At 43.9% G+C, this 17,528-nt stretch overlaps 1 protein-coding gene across 8 annotated transcripts in view; it reads right to left on the reverse strand.

Moving 5' to 3' along the window:
• Positions 1–903: 903 nt before the first annotated feature.
• The window catches only part of LOC140197936 (myc box-dependent-interacting protein 1-like), a 177,398-nt gene continuing 160,773 nt past the window's right edge, over positions 904–17,528 (reverse strand). For all 8 annotated transcript variants that reach the window (XM_072258561.1, XM_072258565.1, XM_072258564.1 and 5 more), the window contains 3 exons: positions 16,965–17,075; positions 5,679–5,780; positions 904–3,034 (listed from right to left, as the gene is read on the reverse strand). In XM_072258561.1, coding sequence (XP_072114662.1) covers positions 2,927–3,034; positions 5,679–5,780; positions 16,965–17,075 — 321 coding nt within the window. In that variant the 3' untranslated portion in view covers positions 904–2,926. The remainder of the gene's footprint in view (positions 3,035–5,678; positions 5,781–16,964; positions 17,076–17,528) is intronic.

A 17,528-nucleotide genomic window follows, 5' to 3' on the forward strand; every position in this document is an offset into this window, starting at 1 on the left:
GAAGGGGGGTTAGTGTCAAGGCCATTATCAACAATCATCTGTTAAACAGTGTGGCATGCTCCAGTTGTCTAAGATTAGCAGATGACCTTGTGTTCTTCTTAAGCCGCTAGATGTTGAAAGGCCTCTAGTGGAGGTGGAAAGGATGTTTCCTCTCTTGTCTAGGACCAGAGGGCACAGCCTCAAAATGGAAGGATGTCCCATTAGAACAGAGATGAAGAGGAATCTCTTTAGCCAGAGGGTGGTGAATCTGTGGAATTCATTGCCACAGATGGTTGTGGAGACATTAGGTATATTTAAGGTGACTTTGAACCCCAGATCCCAGTGCAGCACTAAGGGAGACCAAATCATTAAAAGACAAGGTGAATTTAAAGTTCTCACAGATCAGTTCTGACCAATATTTGTTCTTTAAGCATAGTATGGTACAGCACAGTAGTGTGGCTGTTAGCTCATTACGTTGCAGCACCATCTGCAAGGTTGGGTTTGATCCCCACTGCTGTCTGGAAGGAGTTTGAATGACCATCTAGGTTCTCAACTTTCCTTCCACATTCCAGAGATGTAGAGAATGACCGGTGGGCATTCCGTATTGGCGTCAGGAGCACAGCAACACTTGTGGGCTGCCTCCAGCACAAACCTCGCTGATTTGACAAAAACGATGCATTTCACTGTGTTTTGATGGACATGTGACACATAAAGCCAATCTTCATCATTTTCCTTTTCCAAAGTAGGTTAAGAAATCTCTAACCATGCTGCGGAATAAATGTCATTTGTACATTGACTAGATTGTTGCAAAGCAGTTCAGGGCAATGGAAGAGGTTAAGGATGACAATTGCCTTCACAGTCAAGACATCTGAAGCAAGGTGTCTTCAACCAAACCACTCAGCAATAAGAACCACAAGGAAGCAAAGGATCAATTTTATTACTTTGTTGTTGGGTAATGAACATACAGTAGCATTTCAAAATTCACAACAGACAGCACTGCCAGTCATTTTGGGTTCTGGAATGCCACACAGAATCTAACATTGGCTGCTTGCAACCAAGTAAAATACTTAAATTAATAGATGCCAGAGAGCATCATGCCATGTGTTATCAATGGTATCAATGCCTTTATCGTTTATAGACAGATGCAATGAACACTGAAAATGTCAAAATGTTCACACCATTAGAACTTTATATATACACACACACACAGACAGATGGCAGCAATGTCTCACATTAAACAAATACAGAACTACAAATACATGGCTAGTTGGATTAAACAAAACCATTGATTGTACAACTCAATAATAAATGGTTGCATAATTTAGTAATTAAAATACTGTGTAATCAAGGGATCCATATGATTGACCACCAACCTGCAGAGGCTAGGGCAGCATTAAAAAACTAAAAGATGATCAACATCTTTGACTATTTGCACTGATGAGGCAGGTCTGCATTTCACAGAATACAGGGTGAAGAAGAGCAGCTGGCATTTGTCTGGGATGGAACGAAGAGTGCAACTAACAATTCCAGAGTGGGATGGGATTGGCTTGGCTCGGTGTCCCCCACCCCTTACTACTCGAACAGTCTCTGCAAGTGGTATGACTGCCCCTCTGCTCACCACCCCCGTTCAGTCTTGATCTCAAGTACTGTGCAGAGTCTTCATGTTGTCCCCACAGGTTTTTCCTGGCCTTAGGTTAATTGGATTGTGCAAGTTACCCCCCCAGCCCCACTCCCCATGTACTGGGAGAAAAAGATGATGAATTGATGCAAGTTGAACAGAAACTATGGGGAAATATGCTCAGAACTGGCATTGCCTTCATGGGCTGATTAGCCTTTGATGCTGATGAAAATAGGAAGTAACGTGCACATGTTAATGTGGGGTGAAAACCAGAAACATCAGTCAAATGTTTTTGGTATTGGGGAGGAACAACAAAAAAGGAAAAAAAGATTGAAGGATAAAATCTGAATAGATGTGCAAATTGAACTGTAATTTAGTTTGTATGCCAGGTATCATAACTGCAGCTGTCTGGAAAAGCAGGTATTCGGTAATCAATGATGCTTGCATATTTGGGTAAATGACTTGGCAGGAGTGGAGAGCAAAAAAAAAAATCACACAATAACAATGTGTTTTAACAATATTGGAGCTTGCAAATGCAAGACATCTACAAAGTGCCAATAGAAAGGGAACAAGGAGAAACCAGTTGAACACAATTTCAATACTTCTCCCCAAAATATCACCACATCACATACAATAGAGACCCTCAATATTCTTCTGGTTCTCCCATACTCCACAATTACTATCATTCAATTTATAAACTTACTGCTTCTGTCAAAAAAAGGACTAAAGATAATGAGATGACTGGATAAAAGTGCATCCCTTTCTCAAAGTCAGCTGCGTAACTATGATGGAGAGGTTAGGACTACAGAGAGTAAATCCAGTGCAGACTGGGTAAAATAACCACACAGTTTGGTTTTTCCCCCTCACCCAAACCCATCCTGGCTCATTCCATTTTAAATGGAGCGTTTCCTATAGGTTGAATGTGATTGCCCAAAAGGACAATGTAATCCAAACAATTCACTGTCTCAAAAAAAACACAACAATAGATCTGTTATTTTACAGCCATTGGATTTTCTCCTACCTTCAGCTTAGACATCCTTGGATATATTTGACTCTTTTACACTCAGATGATCACAACAGAATTTCATGCAACAATGGGAAACAATAGCAAGTGGCCAGTTTAAACTACAAGACCTGGTCACTCCAGGGATCAGATATGTCCACGAGCATAGGGATCTGGCTGAAGTACCATAACCAGAATCAGTAAACACTGAACATTGTTTGTGATGGCAACTTCTGTACTCCTTCAAGGAGTTGGGGGGAATTGCTCTGCTGCAGGATTTCCACAGGGCTTCCTCCAGCCTCGCTGGCCTCCCACACACAATCCAGTTACTGAATTCGTTCAGTGAAGTTTTCTGGGAAAACTCGCCTCGAGGATTTCAGATCTTTCTTCTGGATCCAGTCAAGTTCCTTTATGCCCATTAGCCAGCCTTCATCCTGTGAAGAGATTGTGAGCAAAAGACAGTCATTGCAGACAATATTTTACTTAAAAGGGATATTACATTTGGAACACAACAGAGAAATGACTGAAAAGCAATGTAGTGCTTTCCATTATGTTACGCCTCCATGCCCTGTAAAGTGGGAAACTTCTGATTTCCACTGTCTGAGGTTACTACATTGTGATCAGAACTGTTTATTTAAAGGAACTGATATTAGTTGATAGCATCATAGAATGCTACAGCAAGGAAACAGGCCCTTCAGCCCATCTAGTCCATGCTGAACTACTATTCTGCCTGGTCCCATCGATCTTCACCTGGACCGTAGCCCCTCTATTCACGTACCTGCCCAAATTTCTGAGACGTTGAAATCGAACCCCCATTCATTACTTCCACTGGCAGCTCGTTCTACACTCTCACTGCTCCGAGTGAAGTTCTCCCTCCAGTTCCCTTAAACCTTTCACCTTTCACTCTTAAACCATGACCTCTACTTCTAATCTCTCCAAACCCACAGTGGAAAAAGCCTGTGTGCATCTACCCTATCTATAACCCTCAATTTTGTACATCTCTACAAGAGGAAGAAATTTGGGCACAAGATGCCAGACCTAGTTCAGAACAATGCACATGGAACCGATTTCCAGTGCTGTACTAAAGGAGTGCTATCCGTTCCAAAGGTGCTGCATTCTAGTTCAGGTGCAGAAACAATGAATCCCCTTCTTGGGTTGAAAATGCAGCTTGGTTCTTTCAAAGAGCTAGTACGTTTTCTCCGCCACCCCTTAACAGTAAACTTTCATCCTTCAATCAACAAGAACATCAAATTGCTGTATATAGGATTCCCACGGGTTAACCCGACTTCATATTTTACCGCCAACAGACTTCATGAACTCTCCATTGCAAAATGTTTCAAATCTGATGTGACAAGTTTTTGAGTGCATTTATTTTCCTGTAAATGTCTGCAATGAATATTAAGCTAGTATATTGATAATAAATTTACTTTGAAATTTGAACTTCCATTTTACCTTCTCATTTTAGAACATTCAACTATTGTTGAAATTCAAGAACTGAACAATACAGTCCTTCAGCCCATGGTATTAAACACCTAACTACACTAACTCTTTCTGCCTACACGAAGTTCATATCACCCATTCTCCACACATTCATGTGCTTCCTAAGAGTCATTAAACTCCACAACATTCCTGGCAATGCATACAAGGCACCCAGCACTAAAAACTTGCCCCAAACATCTCCTCTGAATGTCCCCATCACACTTTAAATACATGCCTTTGAGTATCAAACATTTCAACTCTGGGAAAAAGATAGTAGTTAAGTGCTCAGCCAAGAACTCAATCATAACTTCTATCAAATCTTCTATCAGCCACTGATGGGTCAGAGAAAGCAACCCAAATTTGTACTCACATCTCGTTAGAGCATATGCACCCTCTCCTAAAGCTTCACATCCTTCCTATAATAGGGTGACCCGAATTGAATACAGTAGTTGGCCCTCCTTATCCGTGGGGGATTGGCTCCGGGACCCCTCACGGATACCAAAAATCGCGGATGCTCAAGTCCCTTATTCAACCTAGCTAAATGCGGTGGACCTTAGGACCCAGAGGAACCCTGGACCTTATTTAACTTGTCTCAGTGCAGTGGACATTAGGACCCGGTGGCGGAGCTCTGATTCCACAGTGTTTCTGTTCACGAAAATAATCACAATCGCAATTTAAAATAAAGTGGAAATAATAAAGCGATCGGTAAGAGGTGAAACACCATCGGTCATTGGAAAAGCATTAGGATACAGTCGGTCAATGATCGGAACAATTTTAAAGGATAAGATGAGAAAGGCCCTGCCCCATGAAAGCTACAATTATTACTAAGCAACACAGTGGTTTAATTATTGGGTTTTGGGGTTTTAGGTTTTTGATCCTCCACATCAACCCAACATGGATGGAGAGCGCGCTCGGGAGTGGTCTGTCACTGGATCGAACTCGGGAATTTCTGTTCCCGAGCCCGGCGCTGAAACATACGTTTCTTAAGTGTTTTATAGGCATAGAAAGGTAAAATATATACTATATACTAAGACAAACGTTTGACGAACTGACGCTAAATAATACCAGATGTACCTGTTCCGACTCACTTAGTAAGAGAACTTCTGTTTCTTTTTTCGATCCCGATCCACGATAACCTACTCACATCCTCCCATATACTTTAAGTCATCTCTAGATTACCTATAATACCTAATGCAATCTAAATGCTATGTAAATAGTTGTTATACTGCATTGTTTAGGGAATAATGACAAGAAAAAACAGTCTGTACATGCTCGAACAACAAGTGCTGGAAGAGCACTTCTGGGTTTTCTCGATTCGTGGTTGGTTGAATTCGTGCATGCGCAACTCGCGGATAAGGAGGGCCGACTGTACTCTATTGTGGCTTAACTAGTTTTATTCAAGATTGTTTACTGCCATTTCTCAGTACACGAGTGTCAAAGAGATCAAAGTGATCGTTAGCCCAAATCTGATGCAGTAAATAAAAAACACACAAGCATAGAGAACACAAAAAGTAAACAACATGAATGAAGTCTCATGCAATTACGAAGAGGGCGCCTGTGGCTATTAAAACTGTTTGAAGCAAGTACAACTTTGCTCACCTGTTCTTCTGGATTTTCATAGGTTACCACGAGAACAACATCACCAGTTTTCAGGTTCAGTTCATCAGTGTCTGTCGCATTATAATCATGCAGAGCCCGGACCTGCCACAAGAATCAATGGGAGTTTTAACTTAACTGTGCATTGTAAATTCACTGCAGAAAGTTTACATCTTCATTGATACAATAACTTATTTCTGAACCCAGCATCAAGTGTCATCAGTGATCTGAATTTGCAAATCTGCATCGTATCAGCGTGAGTTCATCAGTCTGATGGCCTGGTGGAAGAAGCTGTCCCGGAGCCTGTTGGTCCTGGCTTTTATGCTGCGGTACTGTTTCCCGGATGGTAGCAGCTGGAGCAGTTTGTGGTTGGGGTGTCTCGAGTTCCTACTGATCCTTCAGGCCCTTCTTACACACCTGTCTTTGCAAATGACATGTATAGTGGGAAGTTCACATCTACAGATGCACTGGGCTGTCTGCATCACTCTCTGCAGAGTCCTGCAGTTCCCATACCAGGCAGTAATGCACCAGTCAGGATGCTCAGTTGTATCTCTGGAGAAAGTCCTTAGGATTTGGGGACTCAGCCAAACTTCAACAGAATGAGATGAAAGAGGTACTGTTGTGCTTTTTTCACCGCACAGCCGGTATGTACAGACCACGGGAGATCCTCGATGTATATGCCGAGACACTTAAAGCTGTTCACTCTCTCAACCCCAGACCCATTAATGTCAATCGGGGCTGGCCTGACTCCATTCCTCCTGTAGTCCACAAGTGGCTCCTTTGTTTTTGTGACATTGCAGGAGAAAGAGATGGGGAAAAAATGAAAATAATTCAAATTGAGTGTTGCAGGAGGGAATGCCAGGATTTTGGGTCCAGACAGCTGGAAGCCAGGCTACTCTCCACTAGTGAAGGATTCTGGGCAGCAGAATAGTGTAGGAGTTAGTACCTGTGATCATGATTACGGGTCAACTCCTACTGCTATCTGGAAATAGTTTTTATGTTTGCCAAGGGTGCTTCTGCTTCCTCCCACGTTCCAAAAACCTACCTACGGGTTAGTGTTGTGAGTTGTGGGCACCAGAATCAGGGCGACACTTGCGGGCTGTCTTCAGCACATCCTTGACGTAAATGAGGATGTAATGTACATGCAGCAAATAAAGCTAATGTCTCTTTAAAACTTGGTCACTAGTCTGGGTTTCACCAGAATCCTTTTGCACCAAATACTCCAAAAATCACCAAGCTGAATTCCTGAGGCAAGGAGAAGGTAACTGCCTTTAACATCAAGACAGTGATTGACCAAGTATGGCATTAAGGATCCCTGGAAGTTGGACAATCCACACCTGAGGTGCATGAAAAGCACTACTTTTTAAAATCAGGGCAGCAATTGAGATTTTGAAGACAGTATTTTTCTGAGTTGAGAAGCAACCAATCAGAAAGAGGAATTCATTAGAATTGGCCAATAATAATAATTCAAATGCAAGCAGAGCGGCCATTCTTTTGAATGTGCCAGTCTTTAGAGTGGCTTTGGCTCATCAAGCTTGGGTGAGGTAGATTATCTTGTAAGATTACTTTCTCTGTTCTTACTTGTTCATTCCACATCTGTTAGTGCAGAGTACAGTGAGAATGGCTCCATGGGCAGTGTTTTGTACTGTGTGGGGGATGTGAGAAGTCTGGGAGACCTCCAGTCAACTCCTGAGAGAACGCTTTAAGGAACTGGAGCTGCAGCTCCACGACCTTCAACTCATACAGGAGAACGAGGTGGTGATGGGAGATAGTCACCCCTAGCTTGCAGGAAACGGGTAACTGGGTGACTGTTAGGAGAAAGAGGTTAAATGCACAGTCAGTGCAGAGTCCACCTGTAGCCATCCCCCTCAGTAATAGGTACACAACTTTAGATCGATAGAGACACCTGGATGGTATGTTGCCTCTCTGGTGCCAAGATCAGGGACGTCTCGGATTGGGTCCATGGCATTCTCAAGGGAGAAGGTGAGCAGCCGGAAGTCTTGGCACATATTGGCACCGATTACATAGGTAGAGAAGGTGAGGTGGTCCTGAACAGAGATTCCAGGGAGTTAGTTACAAGACTGAGAAACAGGACCTCCTGGGTAGTAACCTCTGGATTTCTGTCAGTGAAAGCAAGAATAGAATGATACAGCAGATGAATGAGTGGTTGAGGAACTGGTGCAGGGGGCAAGGTTTCAGATTTCTGGATCATTGTGATCTCTTCTGGGGAAGTATGACCTGTACAAAAGGGACAGTTTACACCTGAACCTGAAGGGTTCCAATTTCCTTGTGGGAAGGTTGGTTAAAGTCGTTCAGGTCGGTTTAAACTAGTTTGGCAGGGGGATGGGAACTGGAGTGATAGTGCTGAGATAAGATAGCTGGTTTACAGAGGCAGTGTGCAGTGGGACTCCTAGCAAGGAGAGGCTGATGATGGGGTAAAACTGCAGTCAACCAAATTGTGATATAACAGGTGGACAAAATCAAAAAGGTGAATACAGGACTGAAGGTATTATATTTGAATGCGCACAGCATACAGAGTAAGGCAGATGAACTTGTAGTACAGTTGCAGATTGGCAGGTATGATGTTGTAGGCATCACTGAATCATGGCTGAAAGATTATAGCTGGGAGCATAATGGCCAAGGATATACATTGTATCAAAAAGATAGGCAGGAAGACAAAGGGGGTGGTGTGGCTCTTGGTAAAAAAAATCAAATCAAATCATTATAAAGACGTGACATAGGGTTGGAAGGTGTTGAATCACTGTGGGTAGAGCTAAGAAACTGCAAGGGTAAAAAGGCACTGATGGGAGTTATATACAGATCCCCAAACAATAGTAAGGATGTGGTCTACAAGTTACAATGGGAGAGAGAAAATGGATGCCAAAAGGGCTATGTTACAATAGTCATGGGGGATTTCAATATGCAGGTAGATTGGGAAAATCAGGTTGGTGCTGGATTACAAGAGGGGAAATTTCTAGAATGCTTATGAGACGGCCTTTTAGAGCAGCTCATGATTGAGCCCACAAGGGGATCAACCATTCTGGATTGGGTGTTGTGCAATGAACTGGTATTGATTAGTGAGGTTTAGGTAAACGAACACTTAGGGACAAGTGATCATAATATGATCAAATTCACCCTGAAATTTGAGAAGCTAAAGTCAGATGGATCAGTATTACAGTGGAGTAAAAGGAATTACAGAGGCATGAGAGAGGAGTTTGCCAGAATGGATTGGGAAAGAACACTGGCAGGGATGACGGCAGAGCAGCAATGGCTGGAATTTCTGAAAGCAATTCAAAAGGCACAGGATATATACATCCCAAAGAGGAAGAAGTATTCTAAAGGCAAGATGACACAACCGTGACAAACAAGTGAAGTCAAAGCCAACATAAAAGCCAAAGAGGGCATATAGTAGAGCAAAAAAAAAAAAGCGGGAGCTAGGAGATTGGGAAGCTTTTAAATACCAACAGAAGGCAACTAAAGAAGTAATTAAGGTAAAGATAGAATTTGAAAGTAAGCTAGCCAATAATGTTAAAGAGGATACCAAACGTTTCTTCAGGTACATAATGTAAGAGGCAAGGTGGATATTGAATCGCTGGGAAATGATACTGGAGAGGTAGTAATGAGGGACCAGGAAATGGCAGATGAACTGAATAAGTATTTTGTGCAGTCTTCACTGTGGAAGACACTTGCAGTATGGTGGAAATTCTAGGTGTCAGGGGTCATAAAGTGTGTGAAGTTACCATTACTAGGGAGAAGGTTCTTGGGAAACTGAAAGGTCTGAAGGGCATCAAGTCACTTGGACCAGATGGAGTACACCCCAGAGTTCTGAAAGTGGTGGCTGAAGAGATCATGGAGGCATTAGTAATGATCTTTCAAAAATTACCAGCTTCTGGAAGACAGAAAAACTTCAATGGTTCAAACCTAAGCATAGGAAGGATATTTGTGAACACGAGGCCAATGATTTCAGCTCAAAGGCTTCATTGTAGGAGTTCCTCAGGGCTGTAACCTTGGCCCAATTATCTTCAGCTGCTTTAATCATCTTCACTGCATCATTATCCGCAGTGCAGAGATTCACTATAGACCACAAACTTTAATTCCATTCACAACTCAGCAAATCATACTGGGATGCAACAGGACCTGGACAATGGGACATTTCTGGAGAATTCTTTCTTTGCACATTCACTGGTATTACCATTAGCAAATTTTGCTGGGCCATCATAGACCAGAAGCTCTACTACACTACCAGCAAAAACTCTGGTCTTTAAGTCAAGGTTTGGGTATCGTGCAAAACCAATTATCTAACATCCTGAAGTGGGGACTGTTGTAGAACAGTGGGACCTTGAAGTTCAGGTATGTGGTTCCCTGAAAGTAGAGTCACAGGTAGGAGGGTTGTGAAGGTGGCTTTTGGTGTACTGGCTTTCCTAGTATTAAGATTAAAATCTTAGAGTTTATGTTACCATTGTACAAGCCTTCCAGTTTAAGATGGGGCTTGTGAAGCACAGCCACTATTTGCTGGTAACAAACAAAACAACAATAAATTACTGTATTAATCAGACTTTTTCTTGGATACAATCACTGGCATCAATAACCTGTAACTTCCCTGTCGGAACCGCCTGCTGTTTTGCAATGTGAACTGAAGCATCAAAGATGCAAGATGACTGCATCACAGCATGCATGGACTGAACTTCTTCAGCCGTTTGATCGGGCACGACTGTGCAAGTGCGTGGACGTCAGCCAGGTAGAACGGCAAGAAGCGTTTAAAAGGAGACAGCTTTACAGAGCAGGTGCCAGAGTAGAGGGAGACAGAGCAGGAAGGCTTTGGCTGAATGGGGCTTGGGTGATAATGGGTTGAGGCAAGGTAGGTTGCCTGTGTAGAATACAGACAGAAAGAATTTGTGTGCGGCTGGTGTTCTGTGCTTGGTGTCAGATGTGGGAAGTCCAGGAGTCGACCAGCCTCCCGGACGGCCACATCTGCGTCAGGTGCGTCAAGCTGCAGCTCCGTAGGAACCGCATTAGGGAACTGGAGATGCAGCTCGATGACCTTCGTCTGGTCAGGGAGAGTGAGGAAGTGATAGAGAGGAGAGGTAGTCACACTGGGGCCTGGGGAGACAGACAAGTGGGTAACAGTCAGGAGAGGGAAGGGCAAGAGTCAGAGGCTAGGGAGTACCCCAGTGACTGTCCCCCTTAACAATCAGTACTCCTTCTTGAGTACTGTTGGAGGGGGGGTGGGGGGGGGGGGGAGTCAGCCTACCTGGGGGAAGCAACAGTGGCCGTGCCTCTGGCACAGAGTTTGGCCCTGTGGCTCAGAAGGGAGAGGATGGCAGCAGTGACAGGGGACTCTATAGTTAGGGGGTCAGACAGGCAATTCTGTGGACGCAGGAAAGAAGCACGGATGGTAGTTTGCCTCCCAGGTGCTAGGGTCCGGGATGTTTCTGATCGCGTTCATGATATCCTGAAGTGGGAAGGAGAACAGCCAGAGGTCGAGGTACATATTGGTACCAACGACATAGCCAGGAAAAGGGAAGAGGTCCTGAAAGCAGACTACAGGGAGTTAAGAAGGAAGTCGAGAAGCAGGACCACAAAGGTAGCAATCTCGGGATTACTGCCTGTACCATGTGACAGTGAGTATAGGAATAGAATGAGGTGGAGGATAAATGTGTGGCTGAGGGATTGGAGCAGGGGGCAGGGATTCAGATTTCTGGATCATTGGGACCTCTTTTGGGGCAGGCATGACCTGTACAAAAAAGGACGGGTTGCACTTGAATCTCAGGGGGACCAATATCCTGGTGGGGAGGTTTGCTAAGGCTTTTGAGGAGAGTTTAAACTAGAATTGCTGGGGGGTGGGAACTGAACCGAAGAGACGGTTGGCTCACAAATAGAGAGAGCTTGGAGACAGTGCAAGAGGGAGGATAGGCAGGTGATATGAGAAGGGACGCACTCAGACCGATGGTTTGAGATGTGTCTATTTGAATGCAGGAAGCATCACGAGCAAAACGGATGAGCTTAGAGCGTGGATCAGTACTTGGAGCTACGATGTTGTGCCCATTACAGAGTCTTGGATGGCTCAGGGGCAGGAATAGTTACTTCGAGTGCCAGGCTTTAGATGTTTCAGAAAGGACAGGGAGGGAGACAAAAGAGGTGGGGGCGTGGCACTGTTGAACAGAGATAGTATCACAGTGGCAGAAAAAGAGGAAGTCATAGAGTCTCCGTGGGTGGAAGTTAGGAACAGGAAGGGGTCAATAACTCTACTAGGTGTTTTAAAAAAAAAATCAACTACCCAATAGTAACAGGGACATCGAGGAGCAGATAAGGAGACAGACTCTGGAAAGGTGTAAAAGTAACAGGGTTGTTGTGGTGGGAGATTTTAACTTCCCAAATATCAATTAGCATGCCCCTAGAGTGAGGGGTTTAGATGGGGTGGAGTTTGTTAGCTGTGTTCAGAAAGGTTTCTTGACACAGTATGTAGATAAGCCTACAATAGGAGAGGCTGTACTTGATCTGGTATTGGGAAGTGAACCTGGTCAGGTGTCAGATCTCTCAATGGGAGAGCATCTTGGAGATGGTGATCACAAATTCTATCTCCTTTACCATAACAGTGGAGAGGGATAGGAACAGACAAGTTAGGAAAGTGTTTAATTGGAGTAAGGGGAAATATGAGGCAATCAGGCAGGAATTTGGAAGCATAAATTGGAAACAGATATTCTCAGGGAAATGTACAGAAGAAATGTGACAAATGTTTGGGGATATTTGCGTGAAGTTCTGTATAGGTACGTTCCAATGAGACAGGGAAAGGATGGTAGGGTACAGGAACCGTGGAGTACAAAGGCAGTTGTATATCTAGTCAAGAAGAAAAGAGTTTACGAAAGGTTCAAAAAACTAGGTAATGGTAGAGATCTAGAAGATGATAAGGCTAGCAAGAAGGAACTTAAGAATGAAATGAGGAGAGCCAGAAGGGGCTATGAGAAGGCCTTGGCAGACAGGATGTAGGAAAACCCCAAGGCATTCTACAAGTATGTGATGAGCAAGAGGATAAGACATGAGAGAATAGGATCAATCAAATGTGACAGTGGAAAAGTGTGTATGGAACGTGAGGAGACAGCAGAGGTACTTAATGAATACTTTGCTTCAGTATTCACTACGGAAAAGGACCTTGGCGATTGTAGGGATGACTTACAGCAGACTGAAAAGCTTGAGCATGTAGATATTAAGGAAGAGGATGTGCTGCAGCTTCTGGAAAGCATCAAGTTGGATAAGTCACCAGGACCGGACGAGATGTACCCCAGGCTACTGTGGGAGGCAAGGAAGGAGATTGCTGAGCCTCTGGCGATGATCTTTGCATTTCAATGGGGACAGGAGAGGTTCCGGAGGATTGGAGGGTTGCAGATGTTGTTCCCTTATTCAAGAAAGGGAGTAGAGATAGCCGAGGAAATTATAGACCTGTGAGACTTACTTCAATGGTTGGTAAGTTGATGGAGAAGATCCTGAGAGGCAGGGTTTATGAACATTTGGAGACACATAATATGATTAGGAATAGTCAGCATGGCTTTGTGAAAGGCAGCTCATGCCTTACGAACCTGACTGAATCCTTTGACGATGTGACTAAACACATTGATGAAGGTAGAGCAGTAGATGTAGTGTATGGATTGCAGCAAGGAGGCATGGGATCCAAGGGGACATTGCTTCGTGGATCCAGAACTAGCATGCCCACAGAAGGCAAAGAGTGGTTGTAGACTGGTCATATTCTGCGTGGAGGTCGGTGACCAGTGCTGTGTCTTAGGGATCTGTTCTGAGACCCCTACACTTCGTGATTTTTATAAATGACCTGGATGAGGAAGTAAAGGGATGGGTTAGTAAATTTGCTGATGACACAAAGGTTGGAGAGTTGTGGATAGTGTGGAGGGCTGTCAGAAGTTAGTGTGGGACACTGATAGGATGCAAAAATGGGCTGAGAAGTGGCAGATGGAGTTCAACCCAGATAAGTGTGAGGTGGTTCATTTTGGTAGGTCAAATATGATGGCAGAATATAGTATTAATGGTAAGACTCTTGGCAGTGTGGAGGATCAGATGGATCTTGGGGTCTGAGTCCATAGGACACTCAAAGCTGATGTGCAGGTTGACTCTGTGGTTCAGAAAGCATATGGTGCATTGGCCTTTATCAATCATGCGATTGCGTTTAGGAGCTGAGAGATAACATTGCAGCTATGTAGGACCCTGGTCAGACCCCACTTGGAGTACTGTGCTCAGTTCTGGTCGTCTCACTACAGGAAGGATGTGGAAACCATAGAGAGGGTGCAGAGGAGATTTACAAGGATGTTGCCTGGATTGGGGAGCACGCCTTATGAGAATAGGTTGAGTGAATTTGGCCTTTTCTCCTTGGAGCGACGGAGGATGAGACGTGACCTGATAGAGGTGTACAAGGTGATGAGAGGCATTGATTGTGTAGATAGTCAGATGCTTTTCCCCAGGGCTGTAATGGCTAGCATGAGAGGGCACAGTTTTAAGGTGCTTGGAAGTTGGTACAGAGGAGATGTCTGGGGTAAGTTGTTGTTTTTTTTAAAAAAACGCAGAAGATAGTGAGTGTGTGGAATGGGCTGCCAGCGACGGTGGTGGAGGCAAATACGATAGGGTCTTTTAGGAGACTCCTGGATAGGTACATGGAGCTTAGAAAAATAGAGGGCTGTGGGTAACCCTAGGTAATTTCTAAGGTAAGGACATGTTTGGCACAGCGTTGTGGGCCGAAGGGCCTGTGTTGTGCTGTAGGTTTTCTGTGTTAACTGAGATGACAGAACCTAGGGTCAAGAGCAGGGAACGAGCCAATATTTGGCCATTGCTGGAGCGATCGTTCGATGCAGAGCCAAAGCAAGGCAAACAGAGGTGAGGCAGAGTTGAGGTAGCGGGGTCCAGGCCTGGGCCCGAGAGTGAGGAAGGACCCGAGGTATGGCAAATCTAAGTACCAGGGCAAATTGAAATGGTTGGGTACGAGCTGAATCGAAGTGGTGGCGCTCAGGCCCCAAGGGCATACGGAAGTGGCAGAGCCCACATCTGGTGGCAAAGAACGACCCAAGGTTTGGATTAAAACCAGATTAAAAAGGTCAGGGTGTCAGGGTCAGTTCAGCTTGCTGCTCTGTGAGACTTACTTGTCTATGTACTGAACTGCGGCTGTGGCCTGCAACTAACAGGCTCCTGGACCAGCCTGACTTTGCGGCTGTGGCCTCACTTTCGTGAACTTCAGTTCTGAATGTTATTTGCTTACTTTTGTTGTTTACACCATTTGATTTTTTTCTGCATATTGGACATTTGACAGTTTTCTTTAATGGGTTCTATTGGTCTGTGGCTGCCTGCAAGCAGACAAATCTCAGGTTGTAGATAGTATACATATTTGATAATAAATGTACTTGAACTTTGCTGGTGAGACCACATTCAGAATATTATGTCCAGTGAAGTCAGCACTGTTTCCTTAAGAGGAAATCTTGCCTGATAAATCTGTTAGAGCTCCAAGGAAACAATGGGCAGGATAGACAAAGGAGGGCTAGTAGATGTCATTTACTCGGATTTTCAGAAGGACTTTGACAAGGTGCTGCACATGAGGCTGCTTAAAAAGATAAGAGCCCACAGTAATCCATGCAATAGTATCATGAATAAAACATGAGGCACAGTTAGGAATAAAAGGGACATTTCTGGTTGACTGCCGGTGACTAGTGGTGCTCTGCAGGGTTGGTGTTGGCTCCACTTCTTTTCACATTATATGTCAATGATTTGGAAGGAGGAATTAACGGCTTTGTGGCCCAAGTTTGCAGACGATACATAGATAGGTGGAAGGGCAGATAGTGTTGAGGAAGCAGGGAGTCTACAGAAGGTCTTAGATTAGAAAGGTGGGCCAAGAAGTGGCAGACGGAGGACAGTGAGGGAATTGCATGGGCATGCACCTTGGTAGAAGGAATAAAGGCGATAGACTTTTCTAAAAGGAGAAAATACAAAAATTAGCTGTGCAAAGGGGACTTGGGAGTTTTTGTGCAGGATTCCCCAAGTTTAACTTGCAGGTTGAGTTGGTGGTAAGGAAGGCAAATGCAATGTTAGCATTCATTTCAAGGGGACTATAACATTAAAGCAAGGATGTAATGTCAAGGCTTTATAAGGCACTGGTCAGACTGCACGTGGAGTATTGAGAGGAGCTCTGGCACCCTCATCTAAGAAAGGATGTGCTGGCATTGGAGGGCCAGAGGAGATTCACAAAAACGATCCTGGGAATGAAAAGGTTAGCATATGAGGAGTGAATGATGGCTCTGGGCCTGCACTCGTTGGAGTTAAGAAGGGGGAGGGGGGGGAGAGGAAGAAAAGAGAATTTCATTGAAACCTATCAAATACTGAAAGGCCTAGACAACAGTGGATATAGAGAGGATATTTCCAATAGTGGGCGAATCTGAGACCAGAAGGCAGAGCCTACAGAAGGATATCCTTTTGGCTAAAGAAATTCCACCTCATCTTTATACTGAGGGTGTTGAATCTGTGGAATTCATTGCCACAGATGGCTGTGGAGGATGAATCATTAGGTATATTTAAAGTGGAGGTCGACAGATTCTTAATTAATAAGGGCATCAAAGGTTACGAGGAACAGACCAGAGAATGGGGTTGAGAATCAGCCATGATGGAATGGTGGGCCATACTCAATGGGCCAAATGGCCTAATTCAGTTCTTATGTCTTATGATGTAAACTCTCGCAAATTGGACCAGCTTGGTTAGTATGGACCAGTGGGCCAAAGGGCCTGTTACTGTTCTGTATGACTTAAAGACCAAGCATTTCCACCACTCTGTGTGGAAATATTCCTTTGGCCCAACTTTGTCCAGTCCGATTCCTGACACATCCTGCAGATATTGGAAAGAAATGTTAATGCGATGACACTTGCTTTGGCTGCAATTTCAATAATTCTCATGTAATGCAACTATTTTTATGCAGCACTGTCAACATTAGTTTCCTGTAGTGTAGGTACTCATTAGACTACACTACCACCTGGACTACTGGAGGGCAGCTAGAGCATGAGAACATTACTTCACATCTCCCTTCAAGTTGCACACCATGCCCAGCCAGAAACAGATTCCTTCAGGCAGCAGGTTAAACAACAGAGCTCCTTCCCATCACTGAAGGAATACCTTCATCAGTTCATATACTAGTTCAGCTCATCGCATTTTTAATTTCAGTTCTGTTTTGGACAAGAAATGCTGGTCATACTGACATGTTTCTAACAAATGAATTAATTCATTAAATGGTAAACTGATGAAGTTCTCACCCACCTTAAACTGAAATCCGGGTGGCAGTTCACTCTCCTCCGTGGGGACCGTGTCATACACAGCACCATTCGTAGACTCTGCGGAAGTCTCTACTACCATATTCGGGATGACAGTCTTAGAAACAAAGGGAAGCTTTAATGTTTTGGAAACCATAATAACATTGTGATTTATCTTCATGTTTATTTTCATAAATCGCAATAGCAGCTTGATATTCAAGGTGTTATTGGACAAAATTAACCTGCTTTTGCAGTATTATAGTGTTTTTAATGTAATTAAACATTAAGGGGCCAAAAGCAACATTTAATGTGTGTTGCTTGAATTTCCAGCACCTGCAGAATTCCTGTTGTTTGCATTTAACAGAACATGATAGGGAGATATTGGATCAGCAATTGTTGGACACAGATGGTTTTTTAGCAATGTGGAAACAGCTCCACAGCTCTAGACACTGGCAACTCAGCGCACTAAGCAATGGAAACTGGGGAAGGTACAGGAGTCTGAACTGGTAGATTCCACAGATTGAAGCAGTTACAAAGAGACAAGGTTCAAGGTTCATGAACAAACACGTGG

Source organism: Mobula birostris, chromosome 5 (genome assembly GCF_030028105.1).
Source record: "Mobula birostris isolate sMobBir1 chromosome 5, sMobBir1.hap1, whole genome shotgun sequence".
NCBI classification, from domain to species: Eukaryota; Metazoa; Chordata; class Chondrichthyes; order Myliobatiformes; family Myliobatidae; genus Mobula; species Mobula birostris.